Source organism: Poeciliopsis prolifica, unplaced genomic scaffold (genome assembly GCF_027474105.1).
Source record: "Poeciliopsis prolifica strain line A6 unplaced genomic scaffold, Auburn_PproV2 SCAFFOLD004, whole genome shotgun sequence".
Taxonomy (NCBI): Eukaryota; Metazoa; Chordata; class Actinopteri; order Cyprinodontiformes; family Poeciliidae; genus Poeciliopsis; species Poeciliopsis prolifica.
The window spans coordinates 13,313,219-13,331,285 of record NW_026562379.1 but is presented as its reverse complement, the minus strand read 5'-3'; the positions used below and the strand labels follow the sequence as shown (position 1 = coordinate 13,331,285).

Below are 18,067 nucleotides of genomic sequence, written 5' to 3'. Positions count from 1 at the left end.
GTCCTAAAACTGCAACTGATGCAAAAGGTCTATGGCTACGTCAACAGTACTACGTGGAAGATGGAGCTGTGGGTGGCGGTGATGATATGTACATTTCACAATAAGGGCATGTGGTTAACTTTACTGATCCCTCCCTCTTATTTTGCAACACCTGACACTCTTGAAAGAGTAACCTAGGATTTTACTCCGTATTTTTTTCATATACATGTTTTAAACGAGGTGCGTGATCAAATAAATATGACGGAGACTATTATTTCGAAGGGACTTTATTAAAGCCGTTAGCTGGCTAGATGCAGGGATTTTCTATGGGTGCAGACAGAAAATCATGTGAACGATTTAGGATTAACGATGTACGCTCTCGGGGATATTAAGTTGAAAACAATGGCGCTTTTCTGTTGAATTAATTCCACATTTACATTTTCTCTCAGTTCAACCACAACTTGTTTGTTTTTCGAAAGTCTGGATTTGCCTTTCAACACACAGTGGTGAGGATTGGAAGCTAGCTCGTCAGGTAGCAGCAGGCAGCCACATCAGCACCGCTGTTCCTAGTCAACACACGTTAGCATCTGAGTTATCTCGCTGCTGGGTTTGATTTCGTATGGATTTAAAGAGCTTTGGGGTTAGCTTTTGCCAAGTAAGAAACAATTGATCATCCTGTGTTGGTTTCTTGCAGAGACTTCATCATGGCAGACAATATCATGAGCAAGGCTGCCACCATGGAGATCCCCATTAATAGCAATGGGGATACAGGGGCTCTGACTGAAGATGATAGCCTGGAGCAGGTGAGTCAACTTCTATTCCACCTCATAATATTTTAATACATGATGCCACTGAGGTGTTTTTTGTTTTCTTACGTATTACCTGGCTGTGTGTTTAGGTCTTAAACTGATTAGGCCTAATGCAGAAGCCTGCAGCTATTGAAAGTATTAATAAGACACGTTTAAGAATAGTAGATTTGTTTGTCCAAGATGCTTCAGTAATTGATGATAATCATACCCATCACTTTTTATGTATATATATAATGTTACAATAAAATGATGTGCAATAAAACAGCCAAATTTGAAACCTCTTTGTCAAGAAATTTAAAAAAGCTACATTGATATGGTTGCATAACAGCTTTAAACTAAGACTTTGTTCAGACATGTTCAATTTAACTTTTGCATTCATTCTACATTTGGAAACTATATGCATGTAACATCTTGACAATAAATTCAGTTGCCCCAACTAACTTGCAGAAGTAATAAACTCTGACTTAGATATGCTAGAACTTCATTTCTTGTCTGTCAAGGCAATTATTTTGTTCATTTGGATTTAATGTGATGCTGAAAAGTCATGCTAATGAAATACCTCATCATCTTCCGGGTTCTGGCAGCCACATGAAAGTATTAGGTTTCAGTTGTGGATTATTTCATCTATTTTGACAAAATGTTAACAGAAGAAACCCCTGGTGCATTATGCTGCACCCAACAGTGGGTCAAACAGACTTTTCTGTAGCTGAGTTGTTGAGGTTTTACCATGACTTACCTGGTCTCCCTTCTTTGTTTCTATGTCTTGAATAATTGTCATTTTAATGGGTGTGCAAACCTTAGGATTGGCTAGACACAACATCATTCTGTCACCCTTCAGCAGAAAGGTATCTGTCATTGTGACACATACAAGTTTAGTTTACTATTTGTGAAGCAGCCTTACAATATGCACATAATGATTTAAGTAAGAAAATAAATAGTACACTCATCTTTCCTCTTTAGTTTTAGTCATACAGAATCTAAAGTAGCCATGAGAAAATTGCTTGCTTCTGACTTGTACTTTATTGAAAAAAACACTTTAAAGCCGTTAGCTGTTCAAGGTGTCTCAAAAAGGTACCTCATTGTCCTGCTTATTGAAGCTGGCTTAAAAACATTTTCTTTATATGCCTTTCAGGACCATAATTCGTTCACTGCCATATAAATACAAAAAAGTGGCTCAATTAAGGTTTTTTTTATTGTTCACTAATAGCATACAATACTTGTTTTATAAAATTATGAAAAGATGGGATTATATTTCTTTTTTTGTTCGTTTGGTTTTTACCCTGTCAATCCTATATGTGGACATTTTTTTGGATGTAAATCTCTCAGGATCTGCAGCAGGTGATGGTATCTGGACCCAACCTGAATGAAACCAGTATCGTCTCAGGAGGCTATGGAGGACCCGCTGGGAGCATCATTCCAACAAGCTCCATCAAAGGTTTTCAGGAGATCAAACACGTTGTTTTCTCTTCATTTTGATGACTTTTGTTTCTCATATTTCACAATGCACTATTAGCTACTATTTCATATCTCACAGTTAAAAAAATGTCTCTGTTCTGAGGCAGACATGATTTGAAGTAGCACACTGTTCCATCCACTGTCTGTTTTCACTCTCTTGTCAGAAGCAGACTGCTCTGAGATTAGCCAGAGATCTGTCAGTGTTGTTGAATGCCTTAAAGGAACTCCAAGCAGCTCACTAATGTAATGCACCTTGAGGAAACCATGGCAGAGCTAGAACGCTTCCTCCTCGTATATTATTGTGCCTCTAAGGAACTCGTGACCTCTAGGCTGCTGGTTCATTTTCCAAACATCGTATTCCTTAGGGCCTGGAGTTCGCTACAACCCTGAGTATCTGGACAGAGGACGGGCCCCTGCACCAGGACTAGGTGGCTTTGTGTTCTAATGACAACTTTTCTTAATTTAACCCTTTATATGTTGGGATTTATGACATCCTTTAAGAGTTTTTGTATTGCTTGACTAAAAGGATTGTATGCAACTTTGCTTGTATCTATTGACTTAACAGCATTAGTAAACACAACTGTATTTCAACTTTCAGAATTAGGGACGTACTAATGTGATATTACAGTTTTGTCTCTTAAAATGTTGACCTCATGTCCAGTTTACTCCTGTGGGCTGTAAAATGAGCTTTGGATGACTGTTTTGATGTTATTCTGCACTTTCATTGTGACCCTAAAATTGTGCATTTTCTAATTTTCTTTTAGTGACTTTTATTTTGCATGAGAAACCTGCATCGTGGACTGTGTCTTCAAACGCACTGTAACACCGTCATCACAAAACCCAGTTTCTATACGTTCCTTCAGCTTGATATTTCATTTTCAAGTTCCTGTGCATACGCTTCCTCATTATCTCTGACCTTTTCTCAGTCCTGCTTTTCATCACCACCATGCTCATTTCAGACATTCGCATGAAAGCCAGGGGTGTTAACCTGCCTAATAGTAATGCTTCAGCCAGTCGACTGGCTCATCACACAAACCAGCATCCAGGTATCACCCAGCTCCTCACTATCTCCATCTTCTCGCTTATTGTCATGATCCATCAAATATACCACAACCATGTAAATAAAAAAAAATACAATATTCCAGAGTATACTCAATTCTTTCTTTTTATCTTTTATCTAAGGGTCACTGAATCATGACACTAATTCAACTGAAGAAGTTTCTCGTGGAGTGGCAGTGGAGAAACTGGACAGTGTAAAGAAATGGGGGATTAATACATACAAGGTAATGCCAGTTGTGTGCTACATGTTCAAACTGTTGAAAACATTTTCCATGCTAAACTGTATGTCCATGTACTGCACACTATACACACTCAGTACATGGTCAGGGCTCTTTTTTTCATTTTATCAGTGCAGCATGTCATGGTTCTGATGAGGTATGTAGTAAACCCAGTATGGATAAATATCAGCCTTCAGCTCACCTGCATTGTTTGGTTCTGCTGTATCTCATCTTCCTCATGACAGATGAATAATCCATGAAAGGAAGCATGAAGTACTCTAAAATCCCTTGGCAGATGGCTGGACTGACTTTGGACTTGATAACACATTGTGGACCAATGCCAGCAATCGACATGGCTCCGCATAGGTCTGACTGTGGAAAACCTCAAACTAGACCTCAACAAACCTTGATTTAGTATCGCTACTCTTCATTCAAACTCCGGGCCCTTGATTTCTAAATTAAAAGCAAACGTTAGTTTTATATGTGATTTCATTTTTCTTCAGTGTAAAAGACGTTGGATGTTGTTCCTGACTTTGTCTTCGGGTCATTTTGACCCGAGGCCTGGTTTTGGTTATTTTATTTTTTTTGTCACGTTCACATTTGAATTGCTTCAGCATAGAATTCCACCTGAGTTGTGAACACCGTAGTTCTGATGCAGGACTGTTAGATTTAAAGTTGCTGTATGCAGCTGCAATTAAAAAAATGTTTTTTAAGGGCTTGTCCTCAGTCGACATGAACCGAGGACAAGAGGAGGGTTAAGAGTGTCATAGCCCAAGGACTATGGTGGTATGGTGCCAGTGGCCCATGAATCACTGACTCCAGTCATAATTACAATTTATTTATGCTCTTTGCAATGAATCTGTATGAGTTTCCCTTTTTGTAGTGAATTACTGAAATGAAAGTAATGTAAACTGGTCATGCTGTTAGGAATAAAACTATATTTGTGGTGTTTTCAGTGTACAAAGCAGATGTTCTCGGAGAAGTTCGGCAGAGGCTCTCGAACGGTTGATTTGGAATTGGAAGCCCAGATTGATGTTTTGAGGGACACCAAGAGCAAATATGAAAACATCCTAAGACTGGCGACTGCGCTCATCACTCATTTCCAAAGCATGGTGCAAACACAGCAGGCTCTCGGGGACACGTTCACAGACTTGAGTCAGAAGTCCCCTGAGTTACAGGTACACCGATGACTCAATGTCCACGTTGGATGGTGTCAAACAGGCGATTAAAACTTGTGTGTTTCCCTGCAGGATGAATTTGGGTATAATGCAGAAACACAAAAGCTGCTGTGCAAGAATGGTGAGGCTTTGCTGGGTGCCATCAACTTCTTTGTGTCCAGTGTGAACACCCTGGTCAACAAAACTATGGAGGATACTCTGATGACAATCAGACATTATGAAAATGCAAGGTATAAAATGTTGACTCTTTACTTGAGAGATTAGTAACATAAATATAATATTTGAAAGGGGAAAGCATGTACAAAGTTTTAACTGTTTCTATTCTTTCTGTTATGCGTGCAGACTTGAATTTGATGCCTATCGCTCTGATCTGGAGGAGCTAAGCTTGGGTCCAAGGGATGCAGCCGCTATGGTTCGCATTGAGATGGCTCAGCAGGAATACCAGACCCACAGAGAGAAATACGAACGGCTTCGTAGTGATGTGTCCATCAAACTTAAATTTCTGGAGGAAAATAAGGTTTGCTTTCCGGATTTATGCATCTTCGTATTTTTTTTCTAATAAAATCTTCAAATGAGTTGACTGCAACTCAAATGAGTTGACTACAACTTATTTGAAATGTTTAACTCATTTAAATATGACTGCAATTAGTCACATTTTAATTGAAAACTATTTATCTACAAAATAAGCAACATTTTAGATTCAAAAACCCTTTTTGTCTTTAAATTATTGGCTAAAGAAACATGAGCTCAACAATGAAAATATTTATCGTTTAATTTATTTTGGTTATTCAACCATCCGATTCGTACAAAGTGCTGTTGGACATGTTTAGCTTTCAAGTGTTTCAGGATCCCCTGATCATTCATGCAACTTCTGTGAAAAATTCTTCTTTAGAAATGTGAAAGCTGACGTTAGCATTGTGAATGTCTGTGCTGTTTCAAAATGTTTGACATTGACATTGTACTTTAGGTTTGAATAGCTTTGTCTTAAATAGGCTAACTTATTTTTGTACAACTTGCACACAACAGTATATCATTTGTTTTTTGTAGCATAAATGAATGCCAAGAGAAACAATTTCAGAAGAAATATTTATTTGTAAAAATGAAAGATAAAATAAAAGCAATTGCTTGAAATAAAAATGTTTTTAAGATATTAAAATCTAATATATTAAAGTTAATGAATTAAAGTCCCAGTCCTAGTAATTACAAATTGTGCAGTTTTTCTTCATCATTTTTGTCCAATAAATGCATTGATGGTCTCAACACTCAGTTGGGCCACATCAGTTTCCAAATATACACACTATTGATTATTATTTACATTTGAACAAAGCCTTTACTCCACTTTGAAAACTTTCCATTTTCAATTCTTAAACAGGTCTTTGTGAAGGAATTTGATGTGATCATTTTATGCAAGTCATTACAAGCTCACCATGCTTCAGAGATTATGCCATGACATCACTGTTGAATGTGGTTACACATACACGGGGGCACAAATGTGACCACACCCAAACTCTGAGGTCACTGATCCTTGATGTGGTGTTTAAGCCGAAACTAGCATGTAGCTTCAAACCAAGGAGAAGAATAAGGTGCTGCTTTCAAATGTCACTTGGAAATTAGTTGGTTGTATTAATACTGAGTATTATAAAAAAGCAGTCTATGTAAGACAAAGCATTTGGGAGGTAAAAAAAAACAAAAAATAGACATAAAGACACGAGAGACGCAACATAATGACCAAACTGAGTAAATAGTTAAAACAAATAATAATGTGAAGAATGGAGAGAGCTGTATCCCTGTGATTTGCGTAAAATCAAAGCTTGTCATGTTGTAGAGAGCCATAGGCCACATAAGAAGCACAAAGCCCATACCAAGAGCCACAAAAAGACTCCAGAAATTTCACACTTTTAGTCCCCTGAAAAGAAAGCATGTCTTTTGTACATTTGTAGCTTTATATGTCTTCAAAAAGTCTTTAAAAAGTCTTTAATTTTACTTGGTGGAACATTCAGAAAATCTGTTTTTTGTAATGTTTTCTCGTGTCTGCCTTGTAAAATCCATCACATTCATTGTTTTCAGAAGTCATCTAATTATTACATGGAGTCCGTCCACCAGTGTGTGATTTAGTCCCACTATAAATCCATTCCCCTGAGTTACAGAGGACCGGATAACACAATGGCCTTAGTTTGTCAGACATTAGTGAACAAACACCATGAAGACCAAAGAACACACCATGCAGGTCAGGGATAAAATAATGTCCCAATGTATAAACATAACACAGAGCACTGTTCTAAGCCCCAACGAGAAAATGGAAAAAATATGGCACAATTACAAATATATCAAAACTTTGTTAAGCTCAGATGACAGCGAAACTAGTACCTGTCCAAATCGCGCTTTGAAGGTTGTTTTGTTTTTATGTGTGTGTGGTTAAAAATAAATAAATAAATCGTTTATCACTTTGACTTCACTTTTTGCACTATTTTGCACTGGGCTGTCATAAAATCACACTAAAATATATTAAAATCTGTGTTCCTCATAGAACATAACATGCTAAAGTTTCCAGGACTGTTTCTCTCTGTGGATTTTTAAATATTCCTTTTTCCATTTTGTTTGCAATCACTTAACTTTTCTTCTCATTTTTTTTTTTCCTTAGGTGAAGGTGATGCACAAGCAGCTGCTTCTCTTCCATAATGCAATCTCAGCTTACTTTGCTGGCAACCAGCAGCAGTTGGAACAAACTCTTATACAGTTCAATGTAAAGTTAAAGCCTCCAGGGTCAGACAAGCCTTCCTGGCTGGAAGAGCAGTAAAGGACACACAAAGTCCATCTGCTTCTTGACATTTTCAGTGACGCAACAGATGAGTAGTTCGAAGGATCTGTATTAAATGATTAATCTGTAGGACCCAGATTAAAAACCTTTTTGTAATGTTTTTTTAGTATAATTTATGACAGATGAAAATATTCTTTTTTTTTGTTACATTACAAACCTCTTATTTTGCTATTCTTATAGTTGGCACAATCATTTACAGACATGTCACTTATTTATGTTCAAGGTTGTAGTTTAGTATGAAGGTTCCATTGGGCAGTTTTGCACAGTATTTTTAATTTTTTCCTAAAGATATATGTAAGATGTTGGTGTATGTTAAATTTGAGGAAGTCCACAAGTTGGAGCAGCACATCACGTCCCTAAGATGGTGTACATAACGTTTTGACATATCACCTTAAATGGCATTTATTTTCTGAATCATGTCCTTCAGATTGACCTATCATGTTTCTCCTGTCACTTTGTGAAATACCTTCCGGAAGGGTCATTGTACAATGAACTAATATTTGGAATGAAATTACTTTTTTTCTTTTCTCTGCTTAACAGTCATTATCACTTTGGTCTTCTAATTTTTGATTTATCCCCAGATACACTATGTCGTAGTGAGCGCAGCAACACTACAGGCTTATCATTTCTTTCTTTCTTTTTTTGTCAGTAAATGCATATATTTCAGTTACATAGACTGATCAATAATCAGTGTCAGCCAAGTTAATTTTTGACCAGGTTAATGCAGGTGATGGTAAAGCTATGAACAGGATGTGAGACTTATTCTTAAAGTCTCCACCCATAGAACACAAACAGTAAACCCCTAATAATGAATGCACTTTAGTTTAAAAACAAAGGTCAATGTCCCAAGACAGAATGTAGAGTGTACCTTTTTTTCATATTATTTATTCACTTGTTTGTAACAAAAGTGTATAATACTGAGGGTTCTCTAAGGTTGTAGTTGGCTGGTTGTATTTTTCCTTTGTCTGCATTTCCAATAAAGTGCTGGATGTTATAAGTTTCACTGGACTTTGTGGTTTTCTAAATGAGTTTCATTGGACTTTGTGGTTATCTACTATTGTTGTATTCAGATTTGTTCAGAACTAAAGCTTACTATGTATTATGTTTTCAGATGAAACAAATGTATTTTCATTCACTGCTGTTCACTGGAGTCCCAAATTCATAGTTTCAGAGTGATGAATACCAGCAACACTATGTTGCTTTTGATAAATGAGGGAATCACATTGTAACATGATATAAATGTAAAAAAAAAAAAAGAACATAGTACTCCTGCTTTAGCAACAAATTAACAATTAAGGTGTTGTACTTTAGCTTCAGACAAATTGAGAGAAATTCGCAGCTCCAAAATTGCAAATAATGTTATATAACAAAATATTGAAGTTTGCGTGTGTTTAATCCTGGGAGAGCAGTAATGGACACACAAAGTCCATTTGCTTCTTGACATTTTCAGTGGCATTATTATTATTGAAATAATAATAGTAAAAATGAAAAAAAAAAAAAACTAGCCCCACCTTGGCCACCCCAACTACATATGGTCTAGAACCGCCACTGTGTCTTACAGCAATCACCTGGGTGAGGCCAGTGAAAGTGAACGCTGCTTCCCAAAGAAAAACAAAACATTTTTGATTAATCACAGGCAATTCATTTGTAATTTTACTGAGGTCACGTGTGAGTCATAATTTTAAACCTTTTGTGTAAAACATAGAAGGGAAATAAAGGGAATTAAAGAGCAAAGCAGCAAAGAAAGCGAAAATGGTAAATCAAAAATAAGAACTTCAGTTTGTGTTTGCTTTTCACAGCTTGTGACTTTACCTCAGCGGTGCGCAATCGTTCAGAAACGCACAAAAGTCAATAGGAATTCAGAAAGGACACCAATCAGGCAGCCGGAATCCAGCGGTCTGCTCACATGAGCTGCGGGCTGATGGACAGAGAGAAGAGCCAACTCCTGCCGCCATGCCCACAACAACTCTGACTTCGGGCTGAACTTCGGGCTGAACGCCAGACTTCGCTGTGCTGGGAAGGCGTGGGATATCATGGAAGTGACTTACCAAGGCGTGTCGTCAAACGCGCAGTACATTTCGACACTCCAGGTGACTGTAACTCGGTGCTCCTTAGGTTTCAACAGGAGGGCCACAAGGAAGGACAATGGAACCGCTTCCTATAGGCACTGACATGTAAGTTGTTTGTATTACTTTTTACGTCGTACCACTGCGAGTTGGTTATGATAACGGAGACATGCAGAGAAAAGTTTGTAAAAAGATAGTATAGTAGGCTATTCAATGTTTTCGTTTTTGAATAAACACGCAATCTTGTCTATTTGAAGCGTGATCTTGTGTTCTCTACCAAAAAAAATTCATGTAGATAGGAGAATGACCTGTGAATATAGTCTCTGACGCAAACTGCACTATCACTTATTTTATGCTATGGGACCTCTTGGATTAGAGTTGTATTATTGTAATTAATATTGAATGTATTGGAAGGAAACTAAAGATTAAGTGATTTTTCATTTTAATGGCAACTAATCAGTTGTATATCCAGTTTCAGCTCAACTTTCCGTCTCCAGTCTTAAAAATCAATTGTACTACATGAGATAACATCATGCATGTGTTAAACCAGGATCATTAATTAAGGCTCCCTGAACCTGCTGAGACCTTCAAAGATGCAAGCAGCAAATCCCCCCGCTCCACCACCACCTCCTCCACCGCTGCCGCCACCTCCTCCACCACCACCTCCAGCTCCTGGACTTCCCCAGCATGGAAGTGGCCTAACGGGCTGGGGAGACCGCCGGCGGTCCAGGATGCGCAATTTTAACTGGGAAGCTCTTCCCAAACACAGCGTGATTGGAAAGCACAACATATGGACATCAGATAAGAACGATGGCCAGTATGAGCTGGACACAGATCACATGGAGGAGTTGTTTAGCCACAACAATGGTCAGCAACATCCAAAGGCCCTGAACCGCACAAGTGTGAAGGGGCAGCTACCTTCTGGCACTGGAGGAGAGATTGTGAGTTTACCCAGATGGTGTTCTGCTAGATAAGTTCTCATTTAGAAATTGGAGATCAAGGGGTTGAAACCATACATTGAAATGTTGGGGATTTTGTTGTGGTGTAACAGTCAGATATGAAAACTTGTTCCTTTGACCTCGATTGATTTTCTTTCTCCCACTTGGCTTACATGTGCGATAAACAGAAAACATCCCTTCAAATTCTTACAGCTTCATGTACTGGAAATTAGTTATTAGAAATGGATAGAAGTTGTCTCTTGTTTAGTTTCTTAAAATAAATGAGGATTAAAAACATATTTTTTGAAGCCTTTTAGCTGTTTCCATGAATTGAAGTAAGTTAGAAAACAGTATCTTAGGAACATTGTGGATGCCTGTAGAATCATTCAGTACAAGGGTGGAGTCTCCCTATTGATCATGTTTGCCAAAGGAAGGAATAATGTCTCTTTAGAGAACAGTAGGACCTATAGTGACCATACATTTCCTCTGTCTATATATAATCAAGCTAATTTGAAGGATTCCAGTTTTGTTGTATAAAGTGGACTGAAATATGTTCCCAAACTTTGACTTTGTCATATGTAGCTTCTTAAGTAAACCTTAAGTAAATGTTGTTTCAGAACGCAAGGCTATCTTTACTCAGACTGTTCAATAGAAACAACTCACAGAAACCTTAACCTTTGGAATTGTCCATCTTTTTTTGTAACGCAGAGATGTATGTGATAGAAAAAGATGCTTCTCAAGCCAATAGTGAAATTATCTTAACAACTGACTTGACTGATTGTTACCGTGTCTTTGTCTGTTTTCATTTCCAGGTTACCATCCTCGGGTCCAAAAGGAGCATGAACATTGGAATATTCCTGAAGCAGTTCAAGCGGTGAGTCAGAGGCTGTGCTTTCAGGGTGTAAGTGTTTTTGCTCAACAATTTCTTCATACTGAAGGGTAAAACCAACACATGATGAGACAGATAAATTTGTGCTTGACATGGCTACATGACGCTCACAAGCCTTTGAAAGACAACATGCCCAGACAGGCCTGATCCATGCTGTGTTGACCTCCCAGAGGTGTTTAGTGCCGATCAGTAACTGAAAGTCTTGTAAGTGTATTGTCTGAGGCTGTTTGGCAACCACAACAGACCCAGCAAGAAATGGAACTGGATCGTTGTTCATCCTGTAAAACATCTGCCAGTAAACTGACAGGCTATTCTACTGCAGAGCAAACAGAAAATGTGGAAGGCTAGTTATGTCGTAAGCATTTTTGTAACAGATTCTTCCATTATGTCTTCGCCCTGTGCAGCATTTCTCTTCTTTATGATTGAAGTCAGTATTTTGCAAACCATTATGAACAGGTAGAGGCTTGTAAATGTCAGGAACTCAAGCATACAAAAGGATGGTCTTAACATGGACTTACAGCTCATTAGTAATAGGCCTACACAAGCATTAATTACACTCTGGTTATGACTAGTGATCTCTCCACCTCCATCCACAGCCCTGTAAAGGATCTGATTCAGGACATTCAGTCGGGAAATGGGCTCAGTTTTGGCACAGAAAAACTGCGGGAAATGTGCAAGTTGCTGCCAGATGAAGGGGAGGTATTTATTTTTTAATTTTTTAATTAATTTTGCACAGTTTCAATAAAGGTATGTCATTGGGAAAACAAATAGCTTGGTTTGAAGACTTGTGGTTTATCTTTCATTTATTCAGTTGAAGCAGTTGGTCGGTTTTAAAGGTGACCCATCGGCCCTCCCTGATGCTGATCTGTTTATGCTAATGCTGATAAAGATGCCCAGGTAAGCAGCTAGACGATACCTGCCATGCGTTCATGTTCAACCCCCTATGACTCAGAACTTTATAGAGCAACATTTTAGTAAATTATAGCTGATTGATGCTCTCCTTTCCTAGTAGTCAGCAATGTCTTGGTTGGTTTGTGCCATAATATTTAATCTTTTCGTCAATTGATGAATTGAACAGTTCTCTGTGAGATGTTGAAAGCTTGGGATATTGATTTAACGTATTCTTTCAACGTCTTCCCAACTTTATCCCTGACCAGTCAAAAAGAGCAAATCGGAGGCTTAAAATGCACACTACGCTTTTCATATTTTGAAATCATGCACCATTTTTTTTCCACTTTATAATTATTTGCTATTTTGTGTTGTTTTATGACAGAAAAACCTTGTAAAATGAGTAAAAGTGTTGCTATAATGTGACAAACAAGTTGAATAGTTCAAAGAACATTTTCAAGGCTGGCCAACAGTTGCTTTACATGTGGTCTGTTAGCTATGAAGAGCGTCTGAGCTGCTTGGTGCTGAAGGAGGAATTCTTCACTCTCATGAAGGAAATAAGAGAATTCATTGGAACTCTCACAGAAGCTGGAAAAGGTATTGTTTGAAATAATTCCATAATAAACATGACTAATAAAGTAGGACTGGAAACTCCTGAGTTTCGCTGCTAACACTGTATTTCTTTTGTAGAGCTATTGGAGTGTGATAATTTACACTCTGTCATTCGCTTGGTGCTGAAAACAGGAAATTACATGAATGCTGTAAGCAATTAATTTTCACTCTCAACATATTGGAGAACTTTACTTTGTGTTTTGCATTGCTGACCTGTGTTTATTTGCAGGGGGGCTACGCAGGCAGTGCAATTGGCTTCCGTATGTCATCTCTCCTGAAGTTGGCAGATACCAAAGCAAACAAACCTGGAATGAATCTCATGCATTATGTTGTGATGGCAAGTAGTTTTAGTAGTTTTGAACCATTCTCTGTAAACTCAAGAAATGATAGTATGTGAAAATAATGATTGATCAGCAGTTTCTGAAATAATTAGAGCCTAGATCCTTCAATGTGCTGAGTGGCCACCTTGTGACCAGCTGATTCATTAAATTGTTCCAAAAAATGAAACAGATGTAGCTAATAAAGTAGTCTGTGATAAATGTTTTGAAGAAATGTGATTCTTACGCTAAATTATGTGTTTATTCCAGCAAGCAAAGAAGGTAGATGTGGCACTCCTGAAATTTCCAGACCAGCTCAAACACATTGAAGCTGGATCAAGGTAAAAGTTAGCAAAATAATCTTCTTGTCCTTACATTTGGAGTGCAGTCAAAATGTTGATGAATATCTTAACATTATTTCAGGATAATTAAAGGTGACATTGAAGCTGAGATTGAAAGGCAGAAGAAGAAAGTACAAATCGCCAAAGCAGACACTTTGAAACAGGAAGAACTAAAAGAGCAGATGGAGGATTTTCTAAAGGTAACTGTTGCCTTCAGCAGTGGGAAATGTACCTATGTACCTTAATTCTGAATAAACCTATGAATCCATTGTCTAATTACGTATTTGGGTTCAATTTAGAAAGCTGATGTTTATTTGGAAGAAGTAGAGACTCATTTTGAAGAACTTCAGGCTGTAAGTGACTCTGTGGCTGAGTACTTCTGTGAAGACTCCAAGACTTTTAAGTTGGAGGAATGTTGTTCTATCTTTCATTCTTTCTGCCAAAGGTTTATCCGGGCTTTGCAGGTAAATCTACACACTGGCATGTCTCTTGTCTTTGCTATGCAACAAACAGTCTTGCTTTGATTCATTAACATGGAGATGTTTCTGCAGGAAAACAAGGCCAGAGAGATGACAGAGATGAAACGGAAACACATCGATAGATTAGAGAATATAGCCAAGCGCCGTTCCACTGCTACTTGTTCAAGTAGAGACAAGGAAATGGAGGGAATTGCATTAGAGTATGTTCTGCAGAACGCCCTAACTAATCGCGTCTGTAGGAGGAGACTGGGGAAGCCTTCATCAACCAATGGAAGCCCCACAAGAGGGAGTCCAGTTAATGGGAGCCTGTCAGAAATCAATTCTCAGACAAACTTTTCAAATGGAACGCTACAGCACAAGAACACTTTCAGAGCCAAAGATATGGTCAAAAAAGAGTGGAATTCTGCATTTGAGCTGACAGAGAGCTTCCCACAAAAACAAGAACTGTCACATGTTCAAGAGAATAACTCCAAGAACATAGCCACCTTTGAAAAAAAGACAAAACCGTTGGACAGAGTGTATTCCCAGGATTCAATGGGCCAATCTAAAACAACCCACCCTCTTCCCAAAATTAGGTCTATCTCTGCTACTTCTGAAGATGATGAAGAGGAAGATTTACAAGACAATAATGAGGAAGAGGTCCAGAAGTTGCGTGAAGCCGCTAGAAAGGTTTTGGAGTACCAGAACAGTCGTGGGAGTTCTTCCTCTATGGATCACTCTCTGGAAAACCAGAAATCCCCTCATGTCAAGAAGACAGTGGCTCGCCAGTTCACCTTTGACGAGGAAACGCAAAGGTACCCTGGAGACCCAACCAATGAGGATTTGATCCAGTTTTTGCTTGGCTCACAGTCCTACACAAAACGCAATCTTGGCCGCCGGCACACTGTTTCTGCTAAAGTTTCTAAAACGCAACAAGAGAAAGAAAAAGAAAATGCACCGACTCAGTCTTCATCGAGAAGTCCAAATCCTTTGGCACAAATCAAGGAACCCCAGCAAAGACAGGATGTTGAACACTCACCTTCAAAAGAGGTATTTGATTTCACTGACATTTCAAACAAGATGAAGAAATCTCATAGTCTGGATCAGAATTCTCCATCGGCAGAAAAGAAAAATAAACCAAGCGATTCCATAGAACAGGTTTCAGAAAGAGGGCTTCAGGAAAACCAAGGACAAAAGTCAATGGGGTGCACAGAAAGCCACCAACACTCTGATGTTGAAAGCGTTCTTCCCAGGAGTGTGTGGTTAAAGACTGAGAACTCTGGATTTTTTTTCAGTTTCCTAAAACGCTTTGGAGACATAAGCAAATCACCGAGTAGCAAAGAAGCTGCTCCTAAAGACTCAAGTGTGTAGGCTTTATATTCAAAAGTTTAAAATGTAAATTATGTGTTACTTAATCAGACATAAATATAGTTGATTTGTTGTTATATTATAGTAATGTAGCTTTTTAATTTTGGATTTTGATAGAAAGGTAAAGGTATGAAAAGAAGTTGTGAAAAATTATTTGGGGAAAGTTTTAAGAGAAGACCTTTTGCATGGTTTACCACTAGATGGCGAGAGTTAACAGTGATTAGGTTGAATATGGATTCATTGAAACTTTGCAGGAAGTTTGTAGTTGTTGATTGCTAAAAGAGAGGGAGACACACAGACTGCAAGATATTTACATCTATTGTAAGGAGAATTGTTACATTTTTGTTATATTGAAGATATTTACATTCAATCACATGTTGGATAAATTAAAAAAATGCTTACATTGTGTGTCTTGGTGTGGAGAAAAAAGCAATAACCGGATAGAAAGTACAGAGAAAGTGATGAGAAGGTCGAAGTTAAGAGATTCTGACAATGAGAAATGAAAATATGTTAGGATTTTTATTTGTTTATTTTTTTTCCTTTAGTGATTTTGTGTGATGTCTGCTTATTTACAGTTTGGCTAATTTGACATGAAATTATGATTTTATTTGTAAGCTCTCTTTCCTCTGATTCTCAGCCTCTGGTTGCTGTTGAAGCTCAGTAAAGGAGCAGCCGATTGTCATTTCTCTCAGTCACGCTGAATTCAGCTATTGTTTTTATATGAAATGGGTCAGTGTTACAAAGGCTGTCTGTATCTGAGCAGAGCTGAACGAGGGCCAGTATATGTAAAAGAAAAGAACTTGAGAAGATATGTTTAATGTTACAAAAACTTGACGCTGTTAAAATGATAACAGAACCTGTTGTCATACATACATACAGAACAGCTAAATTATACCTTCATAGTCCTCCTTTAATTTGGAAAAAAGACAACATTTCACAGAAGCCCCAATCTTTTGTGACATAGAAGTTACTAATTTATGTTGAACTTTTATGGATATCTTACTGTTCAACATAGGATATAGTACCTTTTCACAATTATTTGCTGGTTCTTATTATGCACAATGATGCAATGAAAATGAGTAAAATATTTGGAATTATCAGACTGATAGCTGTTACTGTTTCTTTGAAAAAGATTATTTGAATGACTGATATATCAACTTTGAAATGATAAAAAATGAAAACATTGTGTGCCATTTTATCTTTGTAACTCTTTCTATATGTAGGAATAGGTCATTTAGAAAATAGGATTTGTATGCAAGCATAAACAGGAGTCATTTCTAGTGTCCAGCTTATTGTATTTATGTATATTTATGATCAGAAATTCCATACAGATTTGTACCTTGTTAATATAATTATTTAATACTGTGTATAATATGTGATTATTTTTTAATTGAGTTTGATTTAATAAAGATGTGTAAACAGAAATTTGGGTCCTTCCTTATTTCTATATTGACGTGAGGCCGTCTCAGTCCTGGTGATCTGCTGCTGTCAGACTGCAGCAGCTATCTTGACTAAGCTGGAGGTAGTCTCTATGGCAACACCGAGTTGGAGTGTAAAACCAATGAAGTCTGTGTTTGCCCTTTACCTCAAACCCCAACCCCCAACAAATTCCCCACTGATTGCATCAGCTCGCTCATCACAGACACAGTACAGTACATCATCATGCAGCTCCACCTTCTGACATCCATGTGTTTGCCAAAGAAGATACAGTATTTTGACCATCTTCTGAAGTAAAACTTCAGATTCAAAGGTGTGCACATTTTTTTTTCTTTAGAAGTTTTGAATCTTTAGGGAAGTTTTGTATCTTCTACATATTAATGTCCAGTGCAGCTTCAGTCAATATTTTTTATGCTGTGTATGCATTAAAAAAAAATTCTTTCTTTAGTGAAAGCAAACTCACCCAGTGACATGACCTGATCTGATTTTGTTAAAAAATATTCAGCTGTATTTTTTAGTTGCAAGAAGGTGCAAAAACACATCCCTCAGAAGTCTTTTTAAAGTAAATTCCAATATGTAACCTATTCAAAACACAAATATTATATCCCTGTCTCCAAGCCTAAGGCATAATCTGGAGCCCATCAGATGTAAAAGCAAATTTCTTCAAGCAAAAATCCTCCACAGTTTTGTTTGTTTGTTTTTAAGAGTATTTCATTAAGTTTGCCACATTCCGACTTTGCAGGCCTGGAAAAATATTCAAACATTTTTGGGATTGGGGGAGCTTGTTTATTTGGATAGATGATTTTAGATATTATGGAACTTTAAAAAAATAAAATCACCTCAACACCTCCATAATCTACTCTCATTAAAGTAACGGCATCAAGTGATAATGATTTCTAATCAGCTCACTGTTGAGGCCAGAGGTGCAACAGAAAAAAAAATTGTTTTTAAGTGCCAAAAATCTAAACTTAACCATCAATTTGTTGTACTTTGCTTTAATGATAGAAAATGAGATGTTATAAAAGTTAATGTTTTCAAGAAAATAAATGCTGATTTATACAGTAATTGGACATTAAAATGCCCCAGGGAATGAAATCAACAACATATATAGATAATTACTTAAGTGAATTAAAATTTTTAATTTGCTGTCTTAAATTCATACATTATATCGTCCATAGAAGATCATATGGAAAGACAGGCCAGTTTCACAATGTCTTTGTGGATGTGAATTTATGTG

General features: G+C 37.5%; 2 protein-coding genes across 8 annotated transcripts; both read left to right on the top strand.

Annotated features, from left to right (window-relative positions):
• Positions 1-287: 287 nt before the first annotated feature.
• LOC129358946 (arfaptin-2-like) lies at positions 288-8,519 on the top strand. 7 transcript variants are annotated; one of them, XM_055028230.1, is made up of 10 exons: positions 288-485; positions 674-782; positions 2,115-2,223; positions 2,609-2,671; positions 3,203-3,289; positions 3,426-3,526; positions 4,477-4,698; positions 4,771-4,928; positions 5,041-5,215; positions 7,340-8,519. In XM_055028230.1, the coding sequence occupies exons 2-10, from the start codon at positions 684-686 to the stop codon at positions 7,493-7,495; spliced, it is 1,170 nt and encodes a 389-aa protein (XP_054884205.1). In that variant the 5' UTR covers positions 288-485; positions 674-683; the 3' UTR covers positions 7,496-8,519. The 7 variants fall into 7 exon arrangements, with proteins under 7 accessions (XP_054884205.1, XP_054884204.1, XP_054884203.1 ...); XM_055028229.1 differs by having other exon boundaries at positions 288-511; XM_055028231.1 differs by having other exon boundaries at positions 333-350; positions 429-782.
• A 927-nt stretch (positions 8,520-9,446) lies between these two features.
• On the top strand, positions 9,447-16,812 carry fhdc4 (FH2 domain containing 4). Its single transcript, XM_055028207.1, has 12 exons — positions 9,447-9,690; positions 10,133-10,523; positions 11,333-11,394; positions 12,006-12,108; positions 12,221-12,306; positions 12,794-12,894; positions 12,988-13,058; positions 13,139-13,246; positions 13,497-13,567; positions 13,650-13,767; positions 13,867-14,031; positions 14,119-16,812. The coding sequence occupies exons 2-12, from the start codon at positions 10,176-10,178 to the stop codon at positions 15,394-15,396; spliced, it is 2,511 nt and encodes an 836-aa protein (XP_054884182.1). The 5' UTR covers positions 9,447-9,690; positions 10,133-10,175; the 3' UTR covers positions 15,397-16,812.
• Positions 16,813-18,067: the final 1,255 nt, after the last annotated feature.